General features: G+C 43.1%; 2 protein-coding genes across 3 annotated transcripts in view; one reads left to right on the top strand and one right to left on the bottom strand.

The window, feature by feature from the left end:
- Nucleotides 1–1,640: 1,640 nt before the first annotated feature.
- On the bottom strand, nucleotides 1,641–25,918 carry ncf4 (neutrophil cytosolic factor 4). 2 transcript variants are annotated; one of them, XM_034586564.1, is made up of 11 exons: nucleotides 25,755–25,918; nucleotides 24,280–24,364; nucleotides 24,035–24,194; nucleotides 18,143–18,213; nucleotides 17,426–17,553; nucleotides 16,302–16,350; nucleotides 8,605–8,703; nucleotides 5,194–5,345; nucleotides 4,285–4,350; nucleotides 1,992–2,204; nucleotides 1,641–1,959 (listed from the first exon to the last, which is right to left on the bottom strand). In XM_034586564.1, exons 1-10 carry the CDS (start codon nucleotides 25,787–25,789, stop codon nucleotides 1,997–1,999), a joined length of 1,053 nt encoding a protein of 350 aa, XP_034442455.1. In that variant the 5' UTR covers nucleotides 25,790–25,918; the 3' UTR covers nucleotides 1,641–1,959; nucleotides 1,992–1,996. The 2 variants fall into 2 exon arrangements, with proteins under 2 accessions (XP_034442455.1, XP_034442446.1); XM_034586555.1 differs by having other exon boundaries at nucleotides 1,641–2,204.
- The window catches only part of LOC117762108 (parvalbumin alpha-like), a 28,779-nt gene continuing 10,068 nt past the window's right edge, over nucleotides 8,612–27,322 (top strand). Inside the window, exon 1 of the mRNA XM_034586576.1 lies at nucleotides 8,612–8,833. The gene's annotated coding sequence lies outside the window, so the exon portion shown is untranslated. The remainder of the gene's footprint in view (nucleotides 8,834–27,322) is intronic.

The following is a 27,322-nucleotide window of genomic DNA, read 5'->3' as shown; positions in this document are numbered from 1 at the left end:
TCTGCTCTTTAACAGTGAAAAAGCCAAATCGATCTAATTGGAGTCATATATAAATAAAGTTATCACAGAGACAAACGGGTTTATCAAGGACATGTCCCTAAATACCTGTAACTGCCCCTGTACTGATGTGATTTACACTTGGATAAATCAAAGTGTGTGTGTGTGTGTGTGTGTGTGTGTGTGTGTGTGTGTGTGTGTGTGTGTGTGTGTGTGTGTGTGTGTGATCACTTGAGTGTGTTTTACTAAAGTGTCTGTGGTTTTATCAGGGATTAAGTTTTGTGTTTCTGATCCTTTAAACCCACAAACATCAATATAATCTCACAGTTCTTGCACAGATCCTCTCTGTGAGAGTGAATATCAGAACAGTGCTGAGCTTCACAGGAGCAGATGATCAACAAAAAACCCATTAACACCTAAAAAATACACAATTTACACCCACATGTGTCCAGGGAGCACATTTGTATTTTAAGATACTGTTAAAAAAAAAAAACTGTTTTTAGGACAATGGTCTAAAATAAGTTGCATTTCTCCCAAAACTGGCAATTAAATATATTTTCTCATTATGAAGAAGCAGATAAAGATTTGAAGTCAAAATTCAAAACGTATTTCCATAAAAATGCTTACTCCTCAAGAAAGGAACAAAACAAGCACATGAATACTGAATCGAATGAAGGCGCTTACGCTTAAGTACGAGCGAGTTCCAGTCACCTCCGGTGCGATAAGCAACTTTTAAAGATGCATAACTTCCTGTCTGGGAGAGGTTGTTGAACGGGAATATGAGGGGAATAATTTTGCATTAGAGATGAGGGGAAAAACTGTCCTGCCAGCAAAGGCAATATCTGAATGTCCCGAGGCGAGTGTGAATGAAAAGCAGACACATTGGACAAAATGTGAGCGTGAGACAAAGACGTGGAGGACAAAAACAAACAGAAAATCCAAGCACGTGTTCCCAAAAGCATCTCAGGTCCAGTCTGGCAGGAAGTGATAAGTTAATATGTTCTGTGCCCACAAAGAGACAAAGTGGAGGAAACCCTGGTGTAAATTCTGTGCAAATGCCAAAAAAATAACATCTCCATTTTAGGCTATGACATATTAGAAAGTAGTGAAAAAACCATGTCCATCATCAACCTGAATCCAGAGGTGATGTCTTCATATTGTTTTTGTTTGTGGGACCGACTGTCCAGAGATTCAGTTTTCATGGATGTACAAATCCTGCAGATCTTCACATTTAAGAGCGAGCAACCAGCAAATATGAATATTTAACTCTCTCCCTCTTTCTTCTCCTCTTTCTCATCTTTCCATCCACCTCTCACTTCTCTTCTCCCACCCCAACAGGTGGAGGTATGGACGCCCACACAGAGTCCGGTTCTGTTCGAGGTTTCTTCAGATTTTCTCTCCACCGTCGCCAAGTATTTGTCCATTGTGGAAATTGTTGAGTTTCTCTACAACATTAAAACTTAATAATATTTGGCGGAACTTGCCACCATCTCTAATAAGTGCAGAACCGTTCATCTTATCGGCTTCACGCTCATCGTGTGTTGTTGAGGGACAGAGGAAGTGCAGTGTTGAATTTGGTGCGATTTGGATTTGGCAAAAATTCTATATTATAAACTTAGAATAAACTTGAATACACAGAATCAACATACACTGAATGTGAACAGCTTTTTATTAACAAGAGAAAAGTTTCAGTATAAAAGTAGCTTCAAGCTGAGTCAGAAAACCTCTGACCTGTTTGAAGTAATATAATTTTTTTACATATTCAATTTTCTGTACTCGGAGATATTTTCTCCAGGCTGAGCCGAGACTCCCGGGTTGGTTTTAAATCTACAACAAGCTCGGTGCTGCTCAGCTTCTCCAGAGTAAGAACAAATCTTAAGCTTGTAAAATGTGAAGATGTCATTAAATTAGTAGAAATGTGAAATGTAAAGGACGTTAACTCTCAGTAAGTGTCAAACAGTTTCTCTACCTCCATGGAATGAACCTCAGTTCTTCTCTCTCAGGCCTCGGTGTTGTAAACAGAGAGGTCAGAGGTCATGGTCACATGCAGTTCCCATGGAAACTGATTGACAGGTCTCTTGTCATTGACCTGCTGAACGCAGCTCTCCTTGATCATCAGCTGGACGTCCTCGTCGTCCAGGATGCGGATGAGGTCGCCCTCGGGGTCTCGGTAGTTCACGGCGATGTCGTCCTCCTTGAAGACGTTTCTGAGGGAGACGCAGAGAAGAAAAGTCACACTTCAGAAAGTTTAAACCTCAGATATGTTTCACTTTTTACTTTGACCTGTTTAAAAGTATGACATCACAGCTGAGATTTAAACCTGACCAATCAAACCAAGACTAAAGCTTTTCTCAGAGACAGAGTCCACGCAGTAGCGATCGGGGGAGGAGCCGCAGTAGCGCTCAACTTATTGTGAGTCAGTCTCAGCTGTCAATCACGATGTTTCATAATGCTTTTATATCATCAAATAATGAATTAAAACCCAAATTATCAGAAACTTTCTGGTTTGGTCCATGTCCCATCCACTAACATGGAGGAGGTGGTTATGACCTATACAGCAGACAGAGGGCCACTGAGACCCTTTGGCTTCACTTTCTGGGAGCTGTCATGTCGTCCATCTTTAAATACAGTTAATGTTTGACATCGACATTAAAATGAAGTGATGCACCACAGTTCCAGTGAAGTTACTGCTGCCACTCGGCCTCCTCGTCTTTTTATTACAGTTTTATGTCGGATCACAGTAAATGTGAAAGTAAAAAGTCCAGCACCACCTTCTCTAACGTGACTGTAACGCTTGTGTCCAGGAAGTCGTACGTGACCCCCCCCCCCCCCCACAGAAGAAGAAAGAAATGGAGAGTTTTATGAGGGTTGTTCTCTCTTTGCTTCCTGGAGGCACAACATGATGAAGTATTAAATCTGATGAAGGACAAGCGCAGGAATATTTAAACCCTCCCTGCCCCGAGCAATGAAAGGACACGGGAAGGACGCAGAGATCTGACTTATCACATAAAAGTCACGTTCTCGTCGTAGTGAAATCTCCACAAAGTACTGCACGATGAACTGTGAACGATGTGGTGACTATATATGATCAAATACCATAAGAGCAGCAGTGTGGTGACGATGACAGGATAGAAAATAAGTAATTATCAAAAGATGATCGATATCAATTAACTAGTTTTATTCTACAGTACAGGTCAGCAGCATCTGTAGTTGCTTCACCCTTTCCTCACCGATTCTTCTCCTCTTCCTCTTTCTTGTTTCACGCAGCACAACCCCCCCGATTCTCATCATCCTCCCCTTCCCTTTATCAGTACCAAGCCATTTTAAAACTCAGGACCAGGGTCTCATCCATCCTTCTCCAGGGCACAACGAGCCCGAACGCAGAAAAACAATAATGAACAGATAAGCGGTGGAAATGAACTGATTATGAATGGGGAGGACTAATCATCACAGCGCTCACCTATCTAAATTACCAGATAATGAGAGATCGAGGGAGAGGCAGAGCCAAAGAGAGAAAGACGGAGAGGAGCAGATATGGCGGCGTAATGACCATGTGCATCCGGTGATGGCGGCGCGGTGGGGAGGGAGGTGAGGGGAGTCGGAGGTCCCACAGGAACCAATTTGATGAGAGGTGATGATTGGCAAACGGTAATTTGCAGGTTTTGCGGTGCACAACAGCCCCCGGGGGCAGACTGGAGACTTAATGGACGTCTACTCATCCGTGTTCTATCTGGAATTTTACTGCAACTTCACACTCAAAAAATACTCAGGCAGTGAAATACACTAAGGTCGCCTGAGTTCATCGGAGCATCTCTCTCTCTCCTGGCTGTGAGAACAAAAAGCTCAATTTTTATCTTCAGCATCTTTTAAAGTCCAACTTGAAATGGCTTCAGTAAAACAGGTCGAACACTTCACAACGCTTTGCAAAGCAGAGGTCAAAGGTCACCTCTCAGCAATTAGTAACTTTTTGTAGTGTAATGGCCACGTCCTCCGCTGACTTCACTGCAACCTTTCATCAAATACGTCCGTGTTGGATTCCATTAGCACATCATTTAGAAGGTGTGGGGATTCACTCGCATGTGTGAGGCTGCATCCCATCATTTCCCCCGAAACAACTAAACAAGCGTCCAGAGGAATTATTAACACGTTGTTTCTCCTCATCGCTGTTTCCCCACGTGAGTATAGATGTAATGAAGAGACAATGAAATGCAGTATTTGTCATTGCTTCGTACGTGTTGAAGAAAATAAGTGAAAGGAAGTGAAATCTGTGCTGTGAGGGGGACGTACCTCATGCGGGACAGTAGCTCCTTGTATGACGGCTGGATGGTGAGGTCCTCCTGGACACACACGTCTCTGCACAAACACAAACACACAATCTTAAAGGATCAGTTTTAAACACTGAGGGTTATTTCAAAGGTGCATGAAATATTCAACCCTACAGGTGTAATCACCAGAAATGTAGCAAGAGATTGGAAGTTACACAAAACGATTCCATTGACCCGTTCCCAAGAGCTGAACTGAGAACATGACCATGTGAGGTGTTTTCTCAGGACGTTCATTTTAGGCTCAGGTTCATAAGTTAGTATTGATTTAGTCTTTTAGCCATAATATTACATTTTCAGCTGCTGGGATGAATGTAGCTCGAGGCAAACTTTTCCCAGGCAAGTATTTATCTTTTTTCATGACATGTATTTATCTGTGAGTACAACTGCTTTGTGCTCAGAGTAAAAAAACTATTACAGATTTCTGCAGGTTACGTTCTAAACCTTTTAGCATTCGGATGAAACTAAAGTCTTTACTCAAACAGAATCTGTTGTTGGACTGATTGAGGCTCAACTTAATATTCAACACAATGAGTTCTGAGTTCGAGTCAGGTGGCTGGAAATTTGCCGATCTAAGCAATATTCCCCGAATCTAAGACTAAAGACCAACTCAGTGTGATGTCAGACATATTAAATTTCAACAATACAAAACTTTCTTTTGCAAATTTGTTTTTTTTCTTCTTGTCTCACCCTTAAACCAAGTTTAGTGGAAACCAGCTCAGCAGTATTTTTGCTAAATCCTGCTGACAAATAAAGAAACCGACTGACAGGGGTGAAAACGTAACCTTCCTGACACGCACACGCACACACACGCACACACACACACACACACAGACACACACACACACACACACACACTTCCTCCTGAGCAGACCTGGTGGCGACTCCAGAGGGGGTGAGCAGGAAGCAGCGCAGGTAGCTGTAGGTGTGAGCTCCACCTTCACCTTCTGATTCGCTCTCTGGGAGGGGCTTTATGATCTTCACGAAGGATTTTGGGAAAATGCCCGTCTGATTGTTCACCGTGCCCTGAAGAAAAGAGAAGAGGAGAGAGTGAACGGTCGGACTGATAAAACACTGACGACGAGATGAGTTGATGATTTGAAGGAGAGAAATATGAGGATGGAGCTTCGTCTAGAGAATCGTTTTCCCGACTAATGAACCTATTATTCACGATGTGCTGCTGCTGTTCCAAACACTCAACACAACCTCACAGCGTTTAATACCCTCCAGGTGTCTATTTAGTCTGCACAGACACGTGCAGAGAATATCTCATGAAGCACATCTCCAGCAGTTTACTGTGCAAGGAAGCATCCACCTTATCAGGATGAACGTGTGAAATATGAGGTTCGGTCCCATCGGTCCTGACACGTGGAATTCTCTCCGGGCTTCTTATTCAAGCATTTCAATGATCCCATGCTGCAACTCAAAGGCATCACTTGTGAAGATTATTATACGAGTCATAATAAACCAGGATATTTGTAGAGGAGCTTCCTGGAGCACTTAACAATTAAGGGACTTGGTTGTCAGTTCTGGCTTCTTGACAAAGGCATTCTGCCAAATCGAGTCAGAGTTTGGGTTTAATATGGATTTGAAGCGCTTTGAGGGTCGATAAGACGGAATAAATGCATTAAAAATACAGTTAATCCACCGTTTACTATGACCATGCCATGAAAATAAAGGTACTTTATCTGTTTAATAGGAGAGTACCTTAGAGTTTTCTTTATTTCAATTTTTAAGACTACTTTAAAGATTAGGGGAATGAACATCTTTAAGTTTAAGTTAAAGGAGCTGTACTCTAACCAAAATGTATTTTCAAAATAAAAGCCAAGTGAACCATAGGAATATACAGACTAATATAATACCTACCCAGTCAAGTCAAAAGATGATATTAATGATACCTATTAAATTAATAATATTTAATAAATGTCACTTCTTTCCTCTCCACTGCCCAGTTAATCTAATTTCTAGAAGGTGGAAACATTTTGGTGATTTCTTGGTGATGTGGTTTTGGAATAATGTGACACCAGATGCAGATGAAGTCGGCTTCTCGTCGGAAACTTTGCAGCTTCTCCTGCTCAGAGAGTTTTTCTCATTTTCTCTCCCGAAATATCCTGAAACTGATGAGATCTCTGTACTTTGGTGAGTTTGAAACATTTACCTTGATGCACCAGTCTGCCTGTTGGGTTTGTCACGCTCTCCACCCACAGCCTCTTCGTCTACTGACTAAATCAAATGCACTCAGTCAACTTTTCACGAGTTGTAAGTGTTGCATTAACCTCGCCCACCCTAAAATACAGAAAAAAACTCACAAGGGTGGAGGCAAAGTTGCCAAAAATGACCAACGAGTGTTTGCAGCGTTGCATAAGAATAAACAGATTATCATTCTTCTCCGTGATGATTTCTAGGATCTGTATCGAGAAAAGCCAGGGGCAGGATAAGTGCATCCTCCTCCTCCACTCGCTCCCTCGCTCCCTCGCTCCCACCACAGCTTCCACCTCGTCTCTCTCTCTCTCTCTCTCTCTCTCTCTCTCTCTCTCTCTCTGTCTCCCACTCACCCACTCCCGGCTTCTCATCACTCCATCTCAACACCTCACACATTTTCATTAAACACGTTTCCTGACCTTCTTCTTTACGTACGATGTGACAAAGCAGGTTTTCTACGACAAATGTGTCCCTGCATCGAATTTTCATGTTGGGCAGCTAATTAAAAATGTCCCACATCCCATTTTTGGACGGCAGCGACTTCCACGTGACACTTGCAGTGTGGAACCAGGTCATTTTGTTCATTAAGTAATTGTTCCTGCAAAGGAAAGTGGAGCAGGGCACCTCCGCCACACCAGTGACTGTTCTGGTCTGTTGCTATGTGGAGATGAAACAAATTTTAATCTGTCTTTCAAAGTGTCATTAAAATGTAATATGCAAGAGACGGTGCTGCAGGAAATTAACCACGGGAGCATCGCTGGGGTTGAAGTTGGATCACATGTTATAGCTCATCTCTCAGACACCAAATTGAGTTGAGGTCAAGTCTCTGTTCAGTCCAGTCGAGGACTTCTACTTCAAACTAAAAAACTCCTTCTCTTATGACCCCACAAGTACAAATAAAGGAACAGATATCATCCAAAACTCTTTTACGACAAAATTAACGGGTAAACGCTGGTAAACACGCCCAAAAAATATGCGATCGACTTTATTCCCAAAAGAAGGAGTTTGCTCTGTTCCTGCTTCTTCCTCCCCAGTAAGTCATGTTCGATGTCCCAAATACAACAGAAACTGAGTTCTCTCACGTCGCTGTCTTGTCTCGTCTCGTCACATTTTGCATCTTGCACGATACAAAGAAAGGGTAACGCTGTTGTGCATTGTTCCGGATAACCCATTTATACGCCAATGCCCGGAAACGCAGCGGCTGACTGCCAAAATAAAGAAGAAGAAGTAGAAGAAGTAGAAGAAGAAGAAGAAGTTCCCCTCTGTGTCATGTTTCCATCAGCGCCAATGGGAGCTGGAGTTATTTGGACTCAGAGTAAATGCTGATTGTGTTTTATTGTCATTGCAGACAAAAGCCAGATGTTTTTTTTTTTTTGACCCAATGGAAAAGGGTCTTTACACAAACAAAGAACTATTCACACTCACATTCACCTCTACCGTCCAATTAGAGTCTCCAATTAACCCAACCTGCAGGTCTTTGGACTGGGGGAGGAAGCTGGAGAGAAAACCCACAGGAGAATATAACTCCACACAGAAGGGGCCGAACCAGGACTCGAACCAAGAGCCCGATGAGGGGACCATGCTAACCACTGCACAACGTTTTTATCTGCAAACATCTTCCAGTTGTATGTTCACATGCTGTGATACATTTAGATCTGTGTGAGGATGAGCTGCAGCTTCTTGCAGATGAGGAAGATGATAAGATCGCAGCCACACAAATGCAGAATCGAAGTTTTCTTTTCATTTTGTTCCTTCCATCTCATCCTCTCGTCTTTCTCCATCTCCCCTTTTTCCCCCTCTCTTCATCCCCAACATTTTCTCCATTCCTTGTCTTTTCCTCCCTCACTTTCCTCTTTCCTCCTCCACTCTTTCATCTCTTTCCTTCCCTCCACCATCCTGAACAAGATTCCTCCCTCTCTTTCCATTTTTACTCTCGTGCCTCCTCTCCCCCGCCACCTCTTCACTATCTCTCCCATCCCTCCCTCTCCCTCTCCATCCATCTTTCACCGCGCTCCACTCTCCCACTCTTTCTCTCCTCCCTCCCTCCCTCTCCCACTCTGGCTCCCTCTCTCTCCGTTCTTACCTCCAGCCAGTCGGCGTTGACTCGTCGCAGCAGGAAGATCACCTCTCCCCTCTTCAGGTTCAACTCTGCCTTGTCGTTGCCGCGGAAGTCAAACATCGCCTGGAAGACACACACACACACACACACACACACACACACACGCATAAAAGTCAGTGAGAGGAGAGAGAGACGAGAACAGAGAGACGGACACACTCAACCCAGAGAGAGAAGAGACGGTGAGAGCGGACAGGTAAGACTTTACACACTTTTTTACTGGTGGAGAATAACGTGATGAACAGTAAGTGAAGAACGGACTTTTCAAAAGAAATGATGACTGATGCAAAAAGGAGAGATGTTTGGTCTGTGTGTGTGTCTGTGTGTGTGTGTGTGAGAGAAGAAGAGAGTGTAAGAAAGTAAGAAATTGGGAAAGAAGGGATCTGTGTCTTCATATATGACAGTATTTTATATTATTGTTGCATCCAGGTGTGTGATGATTCATGTGTATGAGGTGGAGCTGCAACTATTGATTACTTTCATTATCTGAGGATTGATTTGAGATTTTTGAAACTTCTGAAAAAGTGACACGTGACAAAGTCCGAGGTCCAGTTCTTCGTGTTTTTCCCCCGACCAACTGTCAAAAATCCAATTTTATTCACGTGACAGTGAGAAAAACAAAATGTTTCCTCACGTGTGTGTGAAGCTGAAACCTGTGAAAGTTTCTCATTGGTTGATTGATTGATGATTTAAATGGAGAAACATTTGCATATATGAATTGCGTCTTTAGTTTCTGTATGTGTACAACTGGCAGTACGATGTATGTGGTACTGGGTGTGTGTACATCTAAGAGTGTGTGTGTGAGGCAGGGAGAGAGAGAGAGAGAGAGAGAGAGAGAGAGAGAGAGAGAGAGAGAGAGAGAGAGAGAGAGAGAGAGAGAGAGAGAGAGATTAGGTGCAAAAGTATGAGCCATTTTCTAAAGTGATGAAGAGGAGATGCCCTCCTCCAAAGCAAATGTGTGTGTGGGTGTGTGTGTGTGTGTGTGTGTGTGTGTGTGTGTGTGTGTGTGTGTGTGTGTGTGTGTGTGTGTGTGTGTGTGTGTGTGTGTGTGTGTGAGATGCTCAACAGTCCTGGTTATCATTAGTGCGTCTGGAATAAATCCAGAGTTAAATTAGCATTTATGTCAATAGGGTCGTTATCGTTTAAACCAAATCGTGTTCTCCTGCAGAGACACATCGATGATAAAGTCGCCTGAAGTGGCACAAAAACATGTTTGCAGGAGAAAGACAGAAACAGAAAGTGGGAGCACTCACGAGAGACGGTAAAATTGGAAGCGCGTTGGAGCTTTGGAGACGAAACGGGAGCCCAAAAAAAGAAAAAAGAACGAGGAGCGGTTAAAGCAGTGGGAGGGAGGTGAAGATGAGGGGGAGGAGGAGGAGGAGAAAAGGAAAGTAAAAGTTGAGCAGAGGTGCAGAGAGAGTCTGTGGGATACAGTTATCCTCACAGGACAGAGTGCGAGTGAGGGAGTGAAAAGGAACCTCTGCTTTCCTCTGTAAGAATAATTAAACAACTGCATTACTCAATTTAAAATATTGATTATATTGCTGGTGACCCCCTGATTTTTCCTGTAGCGCCACCATGAGGTTGACTTTTGTGTGCACACACCTCCACAAAGGCCCAACAGCCAACTTGACTTCAACCAAGCTGCACAGAATTGCACGTGAAAATGTTGTAAATTAAGAAAATTACACATTTAAAAAACATGTTCAAGCAAGGACGTGTCTGTAGGTGAATGAAGGACTGCATGAACAAGTGTGTGTGGGTGTGGGTGTGGGTGTGTGTGTGTGTGTGTGTGTGTGTGTGTGTGTGTGTGTGTGTGTGCGTGTGTGTGTGAGTGTGTGTGTGTGGGTGTGTGTGTGCGTGTGTGTGTGTGTGTGTGTGTGTGTGTGTGTGTGTGTGTGTGGGTGTGTGTGTGCGTGTGTGTGTGAGTGTGAAGAAGAAAATGAGACAGAGGCAAGTGGCAGATTAATGAAGCTGGGGAGTGAGGGAGTCGGCTGGATTAACAATCCACTGAGATTACCCTGACCCCGACGACACACGCACACACACACGCACACACACACACACGCGCACACGCACACACACACACACACACACACACACACACACACACACACACACACACACACACACACAGGGTTTGAATTCATGGCTGTTATTTTTAATGCATCATTCCAGAAGATGTTTTATAATCACGCTGACACGCCGCTGGCTGTAATTTATAGATGATGTGAAAATGTGTTACCGGGGCGATAAGATACTATCTCCAACAAAAACACCAAATATGATGTGACAAAGCAATCCCTCCTTTCTCTAAACCTCCCTCCATCGCTGCCTCTCTCGCTCCATCTCCTCACCATCATCATTCTACCTCCTTATCCCCGTCCTTGTCTTTTTACATTTGTCTCTGTAGCATCTGTTTCTATTTTTCAATTTGCTCTGTTTTTTTTAACAGTTCAGTCTGTTAATAAAACCAGTTGATATGATGAACAAGTCTGTTCTGTAGACAGTTGACTAAATAAATACTGAATTTGTTATTTAACAAGCTGCATAAAAAGCAATCACTTCATTAAATCCAATTTCTTTCAGCCTCTGCTCACGAAAAAGTGAAAAGGTGATAAACAGACAAAAGCCCTTTTAAACCAGGATGAGCCATTTTGTGTGTTAAGCTGTTTTCACACATGAAGTCCTGATCGGACATTTTCCCAAAAGATCTTGTATCCCATCATCCTTCCACGTCTTTGTCTGCGTTCTTTTACGTGTATGGCTCCTCTTGTTCATCCGGAGATCTTTGTTTTCTTCCACTTTCAAGTCAACGATCAACGATAGTCAACGATCTGGACATTTAACTTGGGATCTGGCAGGAAAATGTCCAGAACAACATACTCGGACATTTACGTTCCCACATAGAGCCTCTCCGGAGAAGTTCAGGAAAGTATCCAGACTTCAGTTCATGTCTGAAAGCCCTAACTCAAGATACCAGATACACAGCAACATCACCACGACCCTATGAACCAAGGGGCTCGATTCTACGATTCACTATTTTCTACACGCAGCAGTACGAATAGACCAGAATGCAATGCAGCCACAGATTGCTTCTCCTCTTCCTATTGGCTGCAGTTAATCCAGTGCAGCTACTCGGCGTTGATGAGCCCTGGGTGCCTGATGAGGAGCAGCTCTCTAAATGTAGCCGTCCAACCCTTGGGTTCACGCAGCCACAGGAGCAATCATCTGGTACAATTAGACTTGGGCCGACCCCGCCTTAATGAGCTTGTTAAACCTGCAGCTCATTACTCTGGCAACAGGGAGGAGGAGATGAGATTTGAGGGCTTTCTCTCTCTCTCTCTCTCTCTCTCTCTCTCTCTCTCTCTCTCTCCCTCTCCCTCCCTGACGTTCGATAAAAGTGTCATATTTTAAGTAGCTGGCCCAGTTCCTCGAAAGCCCGGAGAGAAGGATCACAATACACACATGGATCTGAGAATGAGCACAAGCTGCAGAGGTTGTGAACCTCCGTGTGGGTCACTCCTGCTTCTCAGCTGTCACGCTACACGACAATGGGATGGATTTGGGCTTTAGCAAGAAAAAGATTCTAATTAAAACGTTCCCCTACTTCTTACAGTACGAGTATATGTGGCTCACCATTACTTACTGTACTTTGCATTTGTTACAGATTCTGACCGCCTGACAAAGTCCTAAATTAACTCTCATTCTGAAAATAACTGGCTGTCATGTTGCTCCACTTTTCTTTACTGCTAAATGTGTCCGTCTCCTGCTCGGTGATTGACAGGTGGCGTAGCAGTGGGTTTAATGGGTTCAGCTGGAAACACCTGCCTGCTGCTGCTGCTGCTGGAAGCACTGAACCATGGGATGAGCTGCGACACTGAGAAAAATAAGCTACAAAACATCGTACAAGTGCAGAGTTGGGTGATTTTTATTTGTGTTTTTCACTGTGACTCCGCTGTTACGTTAAAGTTCTACAGAGTGAATCTCGTAGACTCATGGAACCTTCTGACGAATCAGCTTCATTGATTTAAACGTACGATATGTAACTTCGGCCAATAGGTGTCTCACAATCGTAATCATAACAAAATACGTATGACATCGTGAAGCAGCATGGGATCGTGGGGATTTCTGTCTTCAACACTTCTTGTCCCATAAGCTTCTTGGGTCACTTAATTTTCCCGTGTTTTCTTCGTCGTACATCGTTTGCTCCGATTTGAAGTTATAGCAATATAACAATATAACTTCGGCCACTAGGGGGCTCTCAATCAAAACAATAACGATATATCTAGCTTGATGTTTTATGCAGCAAACGATAATGATTAATCATGATCCATTAGAAGTGACCAATACAAACAGTGGAAGGTGAAAACAGCCGATTGGCTAACTGGCTAATTGTGGTTTTCCTTCGTCATACGTCGTTCGTAATAAAGCCAAAGGTAAAGTGGATATGACGCAATTAAAAGGCGACATTTCTCTGGGTTTGAACATTGTTGGAAACATTTTTGATTAATGTAAGTACACGATATCTTTACATTTTTAAATTCAATGTTCTAATCGTAAACTTAGCCACAGACATAAACTGTTAATAATCAGTGCCATGACTCTGCTGATCTCATATATTCTACTCACCTCCCGTATTAACTTTCCTGAATCTGTGGTTATTTCACCTCAATGGCTGCAACAATGAACCTTCTACTGCATAATTTCACTTCTTTACACCTTACAAGTGGACATTTGGATTCTGAGGTGGTATCTCTTCCCATTGAGAAGTACGAGGTGTACTCTACCTTCATTTAATCTTCTTTTCTTTATCTTGGAAAGTCTTTATCTAAAATAGGATCTAATTTCTGCTTTCATGGCTCTCACTGCAAAAGAGAAGGAGCTGAGCCTCAGTCGACTACCACCCCTCTAATTTTTTATTTCTAATTTGATGGGGTTTTGTGCATTTTTTCACTCAATCCTTTCACCTCATTGTCCCTTCCCAACGCGATACCGGGACTTTTAACGTTATTTAACCCGGTTGTTGTTTGGCCTGGCTCAGCCACCACATGCTCGTGCTGTGGTCCATAACGTTGTTACTGTCCCTGCAGACAGTCAGACCTCATATTTCAGCTGCAGCTGTGGCATCCGATGCAGTTCTTTCTCTCTTCAGTCTGGCTACCTGTCACTTGGAATCTGATATGCATGAGAGTGTTATCCGTGCATGTGCACATTCAGCCCACGTTACCGCCATAGATTGAATTCATTCTGAACACCGGTATCTGAACATCTCCGGTTTGTTCCTGCTTCTTTGTCTTTCTTGCCCCACTTTACAAATCAGACAAGCTACCCCTCGGACGTGGGCATCATTAAAAGCTTCTGTTAACCAAGAGCTGCCTTCCCATTGACCTTGTTGGAAACCGATAGCGCCAAAGTCAACAATTACTCATCGCAGGCTGCGGGGTTGAGCCTGAGCTGATACTAAGTGGAGTGGAATGAAGTGTTGCATAGTGTAAACACCAACGTTTGCACCAGCTCGTCTGTGACAAATGCCGGCGCCCTCCTCCTCCGATCCATCAGGCTCAGGCCGGCCATTGATCAGCGTTTGGACGGAGTTGTACAGCCACTTCCCTGCACAGCGGGTCACACACACACACACACACACACACACACACACACACACACACACACACACACACAAACGCACAGAGGAGCGCTCATTTTTCCCTCTAAGGAGGAGAGAGGGAGCTAAAATAAATGTTGAGTAGGCTGCTAGGTCTGGTAGAGTAGAGCGCAGCGATGTTTTACATCTGTGTGGGAGGGAGGGGAGGCAGAGGGGGAGGACGGAGTGAGATGGAGTTGCTGCTACTAGTTTGGCAAAAAAAAAAAAAAAAAGACCAGTGAAGTGTGCAGTGAGGGATTCAGTGTGTTTGTGTGCAGCTGAGAGTGCAAGGTTAGGACAAGTTTTGTAAAGGGGCTAAAGCACACAGGAGCTGCAGAAACACACACACACACACACACACACACACACACACACACACACACACACACACACACACAGACACACACACACACACACACACACACACACCACCTGCAGATAACAACTCATAGTACAGCTTGTTCTGGCTGTAAACATAACCACTTACAAAGGTGCATCACACGCAAACACTTGAACTGCAAAAATCTCCAGTTTATCAAGATACTGAACCATCTTACTTTCAGTTAACAAAATAATTGTGAATTAATTTCCTGTCAATTACATAACCAATTATTTTACTAATTTCCACCATTGACTCATAGAAGATTGTTTTGCATTGGGTAGAGGTTGAAGTACTCTGCATACACATACTGCTGCACTGGCAGATTTATTTTACTTGTGTTAAAGATACGACACAAGCACATATTTGAATACGGTATCATTAGTGTGCAGAAACTCTACCTATCCGTTTGGAACTGGGATGATTGACACATGGAGCTTATAAATCTTTCAGGAAGCATCAGCCCCATGTGTGAGTGTGTGAGACCAAAATTAAAATGAACTGTGCCACAAAGAAACATGCAAATAAAACGTAAACACTAAACACATCGAACTGCAAATCAAATGAAACAGTAGCATCAACATCATTACTCCCACACACACATTATTACACACAGTCACTACAAGTGTAACTGTATTGATTCCATTTAAAAATAGGCGTTTGTGGAGAGCGTGTGCATGCTCTGGTTCTTCTATCTTTGTGAGGACCCCTGTGAGTTGCAGGCCTTAAGAGGGGGGGGGCTTCTTTGGCTGCTACTCACTGAAGGTTGGAGCTCTGGGGTTTAACAATTAGTATAAAAGGAGGGTTATGGGATGCATTGCGTCAACAAGAGTACAAACCATCGTACTTAGAATAACAGGCTTCTTTAACTTTAACTTTCAGGTCATTAAAACTTCAACCCCTTGACCTCACTGAGCTCCTGAAACACAGCAGCTACACACTGACGCACAACTTTCTGCAACGCCTGCAGGATATAAACTGTTCTTTTACCCCCTATATAATGGTGTTCGAGTGCAGAGTGTGAACGGAATAAAAATGAGAGGATGTGAAGAAGAGGAGCAGGAGGAGGAGGAGGAGGAGGAGGAGGAGGAGGAGGAGGAGGAGAGATGGATGAGAGATGGTCACAACCTTGAAAAGAGACAGAGGGAGGGGAGAGGGAAAAGGAAAGAAGGTGAAGCTTAAGGGTTGTTTGAAACAAAAAGGGGGATGAAGGGGGAGAGAAGGTAAAGCGAGGGGGGGAGAGGGAGGGGGAGGCTAATAAGAAAGGAGAGAAGGATGCAGGAATTAAAAGAGGAAGTGAAGCGAGGCCCGAACTATTGATGAGGTCAACGGAGTCACAGGCAAGAGGGAGGAGAAGAAGTTTGGCACTTTTAAATGCAGTGATTTGGATGTGTGCGTGTGTGTGCGTGTGTGTGTGTGTGTGTGTGTGTGTGTGTGCGTGTGTGTGTGTGTGTGTGTGTGTGTGTGTGTGTGTGTGTGTGTGTGTGTGTGTGTGTTGACAGGATCATACGGTATTTCTCGGGGTGATGTGGTGCATTCTGCGTGGTTGTTAGACTGAGGAGTTGTTGCTCTGTGGGTGGCCATGGAGACCGTTACCAAAGCAACAACAACAAGAAAGAACGATTAACCACACATAGATACCTCTGCCCTCGGGGAGGAGAAGAGGTCCATCTTTGGTTTGACTGTTTTTCTAAAAGAAAAAAACAGGGAAGAGACGAGTCAGACACGTGAACGTCGTCTGCAGGTATAATTAATAACAGAATGCATTATCTCTTAAATAATAATTACTATAATAATAATGAACTTGATCTGTAAATGCAGCTCAAAAGTGCTTTACAGAGAATATAGATACAAATAAAAGCATTTTAAATGTAAGAGAACAGATTTTAGTAAATTAAAATGTTCTTAACCGAACAATCTCCTGCTGTGTTCTTCACGTGTGAAAGACAAACTGATCACAGTGTTTTATTTTGCCTCAAACTCATCACAGACGGATGTGTCGTACTACAGTTGTGTGTTTTGTATGCACGCCATCGCCATCCATCACAACCGTCTCCTGGCGACTCTGATATTAAAAAGTGCAGTGATTCAATAATTCAAACTCAATAATCGCGTCGCTCCCACGAGGTAATGAGGTGTATGAACAGAAATTCAATCTACAACTTGGGTCGCTTTGTAACAAGTGCGACAAATGAAAATAAAACTCTCAAACATGTCGCAACACAGAAAAAGAGGAAACATCGCAGTTCCTCATGTTGTCCGTCTAAATAAAGGCAGGTCAGGTGTAAGAGCAGAGGAAGTAACCGGAGTCTGGCTTTGCATCACATCCTGTTGAGAGAATCCCCCTTCACCACATCGCCTGTAACCTGACCACAGGGAGATGAGCCAATCAGAAGCAGGAACGGTCGTTACAAAAGAGGAAGTAGAGAATAGAACAAGGACAATAAGGCTCAATGGGGTTTTTCTCAGTTCTAAATTTATGCATCATTCCTCTATTGCTTCCTCGCGACTTAAATTCTTTTAGGATGCGACTAGTGAGGAGGAGACAGTCGAGGCGGCGACTCTTTGTTATATATAAAGATTAAAAGAACCAGGGGTCTCACATGGACGCACAATAGTTTGAATAAAGATTCACGAGGATGGAACTGGTGGTTTTAACCTCTAAACAGATCAGGAGCTCTTTGATGATTGGTTCGAAGGGAGTTCAGCATCACGACTCTGTTTTATCTTGTCAGCAGGGTGGGCTGTGGGGGGGCGGGGCTTACACTTTGCGGGTCTGTGGACGCAGACGCCTCAGGGCCAGAGGTTGATGTTTGCTGTCCAGTTCCGTCTGGTAGAAAAACATCCGGAGAGCCTCTTCCAGCAGGAACCATGTCGGCAGACCCAGCAGCCCCTGGGACAAGAGGAGGGGGGGGGGGATGAAAAGGACGATTGGATGAAGGGAAGAAGTGTGAGAAAGGTGGAGATGAAGTAAGAGATGGAGAAAGAGCGTGGAAGGAGTTGATGAGAAGAGAGGGAGAGAAAGAGACGAAGCGAGAGTGATTACAAGTGCAAGGCGAGAGAAGGCGAGGGAGCGTGGCAAAGTAGAAACCACGTAGGTTGCGGGGAGAAGAAGTGAGTGAGTGGGAGAGAGAGAGAGAGAGAGAGAGAGAGAGAGAGAGAGAGAGAGAGAGAGAGAGAGAGAGAGAGAGAGAACCTGATGGTGTTTTTAGCGATGGAGCAACGCTGCAACATGTCAAAAGTCGCACAACTACAGTCAGTCAGACGTGATGTGGGCACAGGGCAGAGCAAAGAGAAGGGAGCAGCTGCGCCTACGCGTTGAGCTCCATCTGCAAAACCACGGCTGAAATATCCGAGTCAGTGCTTATCCACCTACGGCATCGTTCAGCCCACCGAGTTGTAGGCTACCGCGCCGCACGCTGCAGAGGAGGCCGACTCCTCCTTCCCCTGCGCAACATTAACACTCACAGGGAGGTAAATACCTTCATGTACGTGTTGAGCTCAGGGATTCTGCTCTCTGCGATGTCCTGCTTGACGCCCATGAAGACTTTTCCTGAGGAGAAACATGTTCAGAAAGAATAAAAACCACACAGGGTCACACACACACACGAGTCACAATCACGGCTGAGATCACACAACTGACATGAACAGATGTCCGGGGGGGTTAACACATGGCTGCACATACAGTACATCAATGTCACATGAAGTGAATTCCTTTAGTTGATTGACAGTTCAAGCTCATCAATGTGTCGACAAAGACAGTAATCAACACATCTGCTAATGAGAAGGTGAAGAATTTTAAGCATTTTAAAAGTTTTGCAAATGTCTCATGAGGAGGAGGAAGAATCCACAGAGCGACACTGAAAACTTTCAAACTCCACAGGTCACCTTCAAACCCAAAACCTTGTTTCAAAGATTGTTGTTTGTTCAATGTTACTATTTTTTATTTATTCAGCTTTTTGTCATTTTCCAGAGTTCACGTCCTTTTCAGTTTGGTTTTTAGTTTGTAAAGTGAAAATCCAGCAAAACACACAGATTCCGTCTTTCAACTGTAACAAGATGGATGACAGTAGTGAGGCCTCGATCGCCCCCTGGTGGCCGGCTGCAGTGTAGGTCATCCATCCCACTTCCTGCATGTTAGTGGATGGGACATGGACCAAACTAAAACTCAAAGATGGTTTCTGTCATGTTACGTATAGTTCTTATCCCACTGGTGTTTGTTCAAGTGCTTACTTCTCCAGTAGGTTTGGTTTTTTATGGGGGTGAAACGTCACGATTGACGGATGAGACCGACTCCAGATGTTATCGGCTGCAAAATGCACAAGATGGCAGCGTTTGAATCCAGGTTATTTCAGCCTTATTTCTGTATAAGGGGGAGGAAGAGGAGGATGTGTCTCTATTTAAAACTATAGTTTGGATACTATCATACTTTGGCTGATGAGTCCTAAAGAACTTGTATTTTATACAAACTAATCTGGCATCTACACATTTATGCATGTGGGCCTGGTGTTAGTTCCCTGGTGTTAGTTCCCTGGTGTTACAATCTATCACAGCACCATCTGGAGTAATTGGCATTTTTTGAAAAACGCCTTTTCAAAACATCTTTTCCTGAAACGTGTCGCACCAAGTCCAGTCGGAAATTAAGAAGCACAAAAGTCCAAACGCTGTAAATCAGCCCCGTCCCACAAATCATCCGAGTCCATCCAGCGCCGCTGTTAAATCAGATTTAGCACAGTCTTAATGACCCCCCCCCCCCCAACAATATGCAGCTCTCGCTCTCCTCCCCTCAGTTCCTCTCATCTCACTCACTCTTCAGCACGATAACTCACTCAACCACTCGGAGACAGAAATCCACCCATTCACTCGCTCTCCTGATGAATCATTCACTCACTTCTCTTCATCTCCCCCCGGGCCTCGATGGATAAATGTCCCTTTGACCTTGGATCTATCACACAGCTGTTTCTATTTCTGTTTCCTACTGTAGGACGTGTGATGGATCTGGTCCAGACAATATTCAGGTGACTCATGAATAAAAAAAATAAAAAGACTGCGAAATAGATAAAGCAAAAAATGAAAGAAAGATATTCTCTCTATTAGGTGTTTCTCATTAATCAAAAAATATACTTTTCCATCATTTATTTTTTCTGCTCCCACCCGACACGTCTGTCTTTTTCCCTTTTCATCCTGATAAGATCTGTCAGCGCAATTAAACCCATCAGATCTAATATTATCCAGCAAACTCCTCAGCGGCAGATGCTAAATCAGAGTTTGTAGCAAAATAGAACTTTCCCAATATAGCGAGAGACGATGAGGGACACAGAATTAAATCCAATGAGGACGTTCCTGTTAATTTCACAATAAAAGACACGTGTCTGCATATATAACATGTGACTTAAGAGTAAGATACATCTCTGTAATAAAATAAACTATTTTATACACTACACATGTAACAGTGGTGCAAATAACAGAGTTTCTGCAGGTTTCAATAAGTTGAATTTCAGACTTTTTAAGAAGTAATGAATGAAATTTAAGATTTATGTCAAGTACAACTTATATAAGGGATATCAGAGTCAGAATTACTTACACGTCCCCATAATTAAAGATAAGGGGAAGTAGCTCAGTAGAGAAAACCCCTGAAAACACCATGTTATCTATCAAACTACTTACGGAGACAGAAGGAATCTGTCATTTTTATGAAACCATGCCAATATCTGTATCCTTCAAAAAGAACTACAATACACAGAAACATTAAAAACTATGCACTCTGCAAAATGTCAACAAATATAACAGAATAAGTGTTGAATGAACGTCAACTTGATTAAGAATTAAACATATTTAATGCATTTACGACTTTTTAAGGCCTAAAATTCAGAAAAGGTGGAAGGTGAGATTAATATATGAAATACGTGATATTGGAGAAACATAAATTGGAGGATTTTCCGTAAATATATATTGGTATTCTGTTATATTACCCTTAAATAAAGGTTATTTCATATATTGATGCGGACAAACAGCCGCATTCTCTAATAGGCATTTTACATTTCATCTTGACCTTCACTTCAAATGCATTTTTGCAAATTCTGCAACTCGCACTCTACACGTCGAACCCTCCGCTGAGCGCCGGTTGAAGCACCTGCCAAGAATGTGACTCATTCGAAACCTTTACCCTGACGCAGAGCAAATAAACCTGAGATGGAGGAAGAGACGTGCAGGACGGGACGGGAGCAGGGAGAAGAGGTCAGGGAACAGCAGGAGCCTTGTTTTATCGGATCCTCAGTTCACCACAGGTGCAGCGTGAAGATAAGAGCGATGAGGCTGCTGTGAAACTCGAGGACACACAAGATCGGCTGTGTTGTCTTCTGGGTCCCGACGTGCGGTTGATGAATAACGTCCTATCTCGCATGTCGTTAAAGTAAGTGATAAAAGAAATTCCTGGATCGTCCCCCTTGTTGGGATCTGAGCCCAAACTAAAAGAGTTCCTTCTTGGCCCGTGTCCCATCCTTCCCCCGAGTTTCAAGGAAATCGGTTTATTACTTCTTTGTGAGATCTTGCTCACAAGCGCACAAACCAACCAACAAACGGACAAAGAGACTAAATAACATAGATATTCAGGCTTCAGGGAACCAGCAGGTTTACAGATGCTAACACACACACACACACACACTGTCCTCATCCCTCCCAAATCAATGGTCCGAGCCTCCCATTCAAAGCCTCCAGGCCCTTTATTGGTGCAGAGGTTGGTTTCCAGGCTCTGATAATCAAAACTGACGGCGGCTCCTCGACAGACGGACTCATGGGGAAACAAGGAGCTGCAGAATAAAACCAGAGCCGCTGAGCGGACGAGCACAAACACGGCCGACACCTGAATATCGTCAAGTGAAAATCTCGTACATCTGAAGTGACTTGATCCTAATTCTAATGGAAATCCAGACTTAAGAAGGAAGCAATGAATTAAAAAAACTCAAGGGGCTCAAACTAAAACTGAAACAATGTAAGAATCCTCTTCACAGATAAACTGTCGCACAATGACTGGATTTATCATCTGAAGGGAATTAACGGCTGGATTCTGGTCTGATGTTTGCAGCCTGAGTTTTAAATGGGACCCTTCAGCCTCTGACTGGTTGTCGCACTCAGTGACTGGTTCTAATTTAAAGTTCCTGTTTGCTTGTGGCTGGAGACGCGTCCTCCCACCTCTTAATCTTCTTTAACAACAGCTCCCTTGCACGGGCCAATGACTTTTATTCCCTGGACCTTCGCCCGTTAAAAGTCCAGACGTGCACCGATGCTTGTATTTCTTCATTCTGTCACTTTCTGATTCACTTTTTTCTCTTCATGCAACTCAACTCCTTGTCATCTTGCAACTTTTACGCTGCATCGCTGTTCCCAGTAAAACGTATTTCAGCTTTTGAAACAGTTTATTGTTCTGGATTTTCTACAAATCATGGTTTTCTCTTTAGTAAAAAAAGGCACCGCTGACTATAAATTGCCTTATGGTTCAATCTGTAGAGATCCTGCAGCTCGACACGTCATCGGAGAAAGAGTCGACCCAGAGTGGAATCATAAGTCAAAGGTTATGGCCGTGAGCAGGAGGGGAAGACGTTTTTTTGCTAAAAAGGTTTTGACAACATAGATAAAAAGGGATATAAATGTTCACTGAGGTTAACAGAGGGACGTTTGCACATTTGTTGAGATGTGAACACTAACTCATCAAACTTATTATAATTAAATTTGATTAATATTTCGTTGCACCTTCAGATAGATGATATCTCAGCCTTTAGATCTCAAGCTTCACATTACGATGCAGAAACATGTGCCTGAAACAAGCCGTCACGTTTCCCCTGTGGCTTGAACAGAGCAGGATTCGTGGAGGAGCGGGTCTGGAATGAAATTGGGTGAAATTGTAATCGGATCTGTGAAGAGCTGCGACAGTAATTAAATGATTAAACTTATTTCAACTACAACTACAGTGTTTTGGGATTATCAAGCACATCCATCACATCTAAATCCTGTGAAAACTCCGAGACACAAAAGAGGAGGGAGGAGGATTTATGATAAACTCTATGTCCAACACAGTGGATTTACTTTTACGTAAAGCACGTTCAGAGGGGTTTCAGTTCTTCTGCCACGCGGGAGAACAGCTGTCACCACACACCCAGTCGGTTCCTCTCCGTGTGCACGAAGCGGAGCGGAGTGAGTTTGCATACTGATACTGATTCGGCAGAAACGCTGCAGCAAAGAACAGTTTTCACTCTGCAGTCAATCAGCAGCTGAGCCTCCACGAGATCACTGTGACACGACAGAGGAGTCGCTCACTCACAACTACAGTCTCTAAACTCAATAACAATGTTTTCAATCAAGGATCTAAATGATCAATGCAATGGAACTATTATCATTATTATTATTAATATATAAAAAAGCAGCTTAATTGGAATTTACTGGACATGTGAACCAGTTGAGTCACTTTCATCAGAATCAGAACGACCACAGAGTTCAGACAGGAAATGGCTCAACGTTGTGCAAGTGTGTGAGTCGGTGGACGAGTGTTGCTTCATTAAATAAGAACAGGAAGTGTGCTGGCGTGTTCCTGATTGGTCGAAACAGAGCATGATGCCATCCCATCACCTCGGTGATATGTTACAATATAACCTCAGAATCCAAACACAGGCACATCTGACATTTTACAGCCATAGACTGTAAATAAAGATGGATGACTCATCTCCACTGCCACCTACTCTGCAATTATGAAGCAAAAATATCCCAACAGGCGCAACCATCTTGCACCGGAGGCCACCGGGGGACGGAGCTTCGGTATCGAGGTCCCGCAGAGAAACGTTTATTAGCTATACTGCAGCCAGCCACCAGGAGGCGATTGAGGCACTTTGGCTTCACTTTCGGGGAGGCGTCCATCTTTATTTAACAATGTCTAAAACACTAAAACACCCTGCTCATGGTAGATTCCAATCAGAGTCGCAGATTTTCACTTATGTCCAGACTTTTAGAGCAAATATTTATCTTTATCTAATTATTTGTTTAAAACTCTGAAGCCTCGGGCACATGTCATGTTGCCAGGAGAATAAAAACATTTGAAATCGGAGACTGTGTTCACACAAAGTTCAGGTGAGAGATTTCCTGTCAGATCTGAAAGGACAGAATCCAGAATCACTCATCATGATGAAGAACTCCTCTTTGAACCGTCTGTTCAAGAAACAAACATGTACAGTATTTGAACAATGTGAAACCAGACACCGGGTTGAATATTGTGACTGTGTGTGAGTGTGTGTGTGTGTGTGTGTGTGTGTGTGTGTGTGTGTGTGTGTGTGTGTGTGTGTGTGTGTGTGTGTGTGTGTGCAGTCATCAGCTGGACACACACTCACCTGGAAGAGACGGCAGGATGATGGTGTTGGGTCCAGGTTTGTCTGGGACTTCAGGCGAGTATCTGGCCTCCAGCACCTGGTGCAGGTTGAAAAACTCTCGGTATCTCCTGTAGATCAGATACTTGCTTGCTCCTTTCGTCTTCACCTCAATCACAAATCTCTGGAAGACGACAAAGGGGACGAAAATGAGAATTACACTCGTCCCCGACACTCCGGTAGAAGTTTGTGGTTGATTCCAGACGCACAAAGTAGTCGATGAAGCCTTTTTTCTCCTCGATATCAGCGATGGTGGCGCTGATGGGGACGTCATCCGGCAGCTGGTCGAAGTCACTGAGGAACACAAACATACAATGGTTTTATTTATTTTACACTGGTAAATAAAATACAAACTTTAATCAGTTAAAATCTCTAACTTCATCAGTGCAAAGCTCCTGGAAATCAAACTTCTTCTATCACCACTTTGAGATGGATTCACACTAGTGGTGCACCGATGTATCGGCCGTATATCGGTAGCGGCCGATATTCGCCTCGTTTACTGCCATCGGCGTATCGGTAATAAACTTGACTTTCACCGATAACATTGGCCGATGTTCATTGGTATGTTTTCTGCAGCCTGCCAATCTGGCATCCAGATTATGGTACACTGACGCCGGGTTTACACCGGGCGCTGAAGCCAAGGAAAGCCAGGCGCCTCCCATCCACCCCCCTGTTAAACCTTTGTGCGGTTCATCGGCTATCGGCTAGATTGTTGTTTTAAATATCGGTATCAGCCAAGAATTTCCATATCGGTGCATCCCTAATTCACACCACTGGCTCTGTTTTGTGTCTAACTGTCCTGATATAGTTTTATTTAGTTATAAGTGTTTATTCTACAGGAGCTGCTGTAATACACACATTTCTCCCATGGGGATAAATAAAGGATTATTATGGGATTATCTTATTTTAACTTGCACCATTTACTAGGTCCTCAGCAAGAAATCTGGGTGAAACCGGAGCTTCGAACCCCAACATTAAGAAAGTTGAGCTATAGTGTTTTTTATCATTTAGGAAACAAGGTTAAATCTTTTATCTCCCGAGAACTCATTCACATCCTCGACCACTGTCTCTCCCTTTATATTGGTCTTACTCAGAAGTGTCCTTGCACTGTTTGTTTGTTCCAGGATTGATTTTAAAAACTCTTTTATTTACTTTTAAAGCCAGACGGGCGCCTCCCTATGTTTCAGACCTTTTATCTCACAGCCAGGACGCAGCCTGAGATCCATTCTGAAGTCTAAAGACTGAAAACCAGAGGAGATGGAGTCTTTTCTGAGAAGAGATTAGACGAGCAGAGCCTGTTTTATCCAACTTCTTAAGATAAAATATATATATATATATATCTTTACTTTTATTATTTGTAGCTTTATTATTATTAATTCTTATTAAGTCTGATTGTCTGTGGATTTCATATTGTTTGTTTTAAAGCACTTTTTGACTTTTTGGCACCCAGTGCTCTACAAATAAAGTTATTATTATTATTTAATAAATAAATGTAGGCTATAAATTGTGTTTATCTGTGCATTTGTTGGACAGACTACATTTCTAAATGAGAAGCAGCAAAAACAACCATCAAACCTTTGATTGGAAGCAGATTCCCTAAAGTTTTAATAAAAGAGTGCAGAAGAAACAAAAGTAAAAGTGCTCGTTCACAGGTGAACCAGAGAATCCAGTGCATCGCACTCACCTCTCGTCTCGGAGCTGCTGCCGCAGAGGCATCATGAGACCTGCAGCTGTGACTGCTCCCAAACTGTGGAGCTCGAGCTGTGCGCGCGGAGACACGCGTCTGTTAGCGCAGGTTTCAGGATGCGGACTGAAACCTGCAAAGCTGCAGAACAGGCTCAGAGGAAACGTGCAGCAGGAAGAGAGAGAGCTCCAGAATAAGAGCAGAGGAAGCAGAGAGAGCACATGACCCCCGAGGCTGGGATGGTACAATGTAGATATAAGAAATGTTAGATGACAATGATAGTTGGGTTAAGATAAGATAAAATAAGAGAAGATAAGAGAAGATAAGAGAAGATAAGAGAAGATAATCCGTTATTTGTCCCACAAAGAGGAAAAGTGCAGTGTTACAGCAGCAAGAGTCAAAATAGGCATCAATAAGTAATAATAAGTCAAATGCAATACTTAAGGGTTAGGAATATACAAAATATTACAAATATGAACGGAATTAAAGTAATATAAACCATTGATATTGCACCGACAGATGAGTATTGCTCAGTGAATATTGCTCAGTTAAGAGCGTTGAAGTTCAGTCCATGATGGTGCCTGTAGTTTTACTGGGAGCAGAGCTGGTTGCACATAAAGGATCAGTTCAGCAAATTCAAAATACAACATATCATTTCATCACATTTTATTATTATCGGTGTGCACCCTTTGTTCTTGTACGATAATAATAAACTTTGTCTTCATTAAACAAAGAAAGAAAGGAAGTTAACGGGTTTAATTCACCTGCTTTGATGTGAGGCAAATATCATCTGAAGGGAATTTGTTAAAATCTGTTTTTAAAAATACAAAACCTTTGGTTCCCATCATGTGTCTGCAGAGTGGATTTTAAACAAAGATGGAGGACATGACACCTCATTAAGTGTTATGATCGCCCCCTGGTGGCTGGCTGCAGATTTGGTCATAAACCCAGCTTGTGCAATATTTGAGAAAATGACATGGACCAAACTAAAAAGCAGAAGTACACATTAGATCAATACTTCTTAAAGATAGTTTCTGTCATATTCATTCTCCTTGTAGCTGTGTTGTAGTTTGCAGAAACTCGTCCACGGGGAAATATCCCGCTGGTGATGCTGAATTGTCATCGTCATGCTGTCCTGCTGCTCTCTAACTGTGTGTGTGTCTGCTGTTTGTGGGGAGGGGGGGTGCACAGTGAATTAATAAGAGCTGCTGCATCTAGAAACAGAGCAATGAGACCACAAGTAAATAATAAAGATGGAACAGGAGCCTAAAGGACGCGATAAAGAATGAGGGAGGCTAAATATTTATTTTTTGACGGTTCTCTGTGGATCAGTCACGACGAGAATCATCTGCTCATGAATAAAACAAGACACAGACATTCTGTTTTAATCCAAAACGTCTTTGAGGTTTTTGCTAAACGTTATAAAAGTTTGGATTAAGTCAATTTTATAAAATGATTAAATCTGAGGTGCGTGACTCCAGCGTCTTGTTCCACCTGTTCTCCCTTCCACCAGGTGAGAGTTCACTCGCTGCCGTCACACAAAGCATCAGCTGCAAGTTGCATCATTT

This window comes from Hippoglossus hippoglossus, chromosome 1 (genome assembly GCF_009819705.1).
Source record: "Hippoglossus hippoglossus isolate fHipHip1 chromosome 1, fHipHip1.pri, whole genome shotgun sequence".
In the NCBI taxonomy this organism is placed as follows: Eukaryota; Metazoa; Chordata; class Actinopteri; order Pleuronectiformes; family Pleuronectidae; genus Hippoglossus; species Hippoglossus hippoglossus.
Note: the sequence above shows the minus strand (reverse complement) of the source record. Positions and strands in the feature narration are given on the sequence as shown.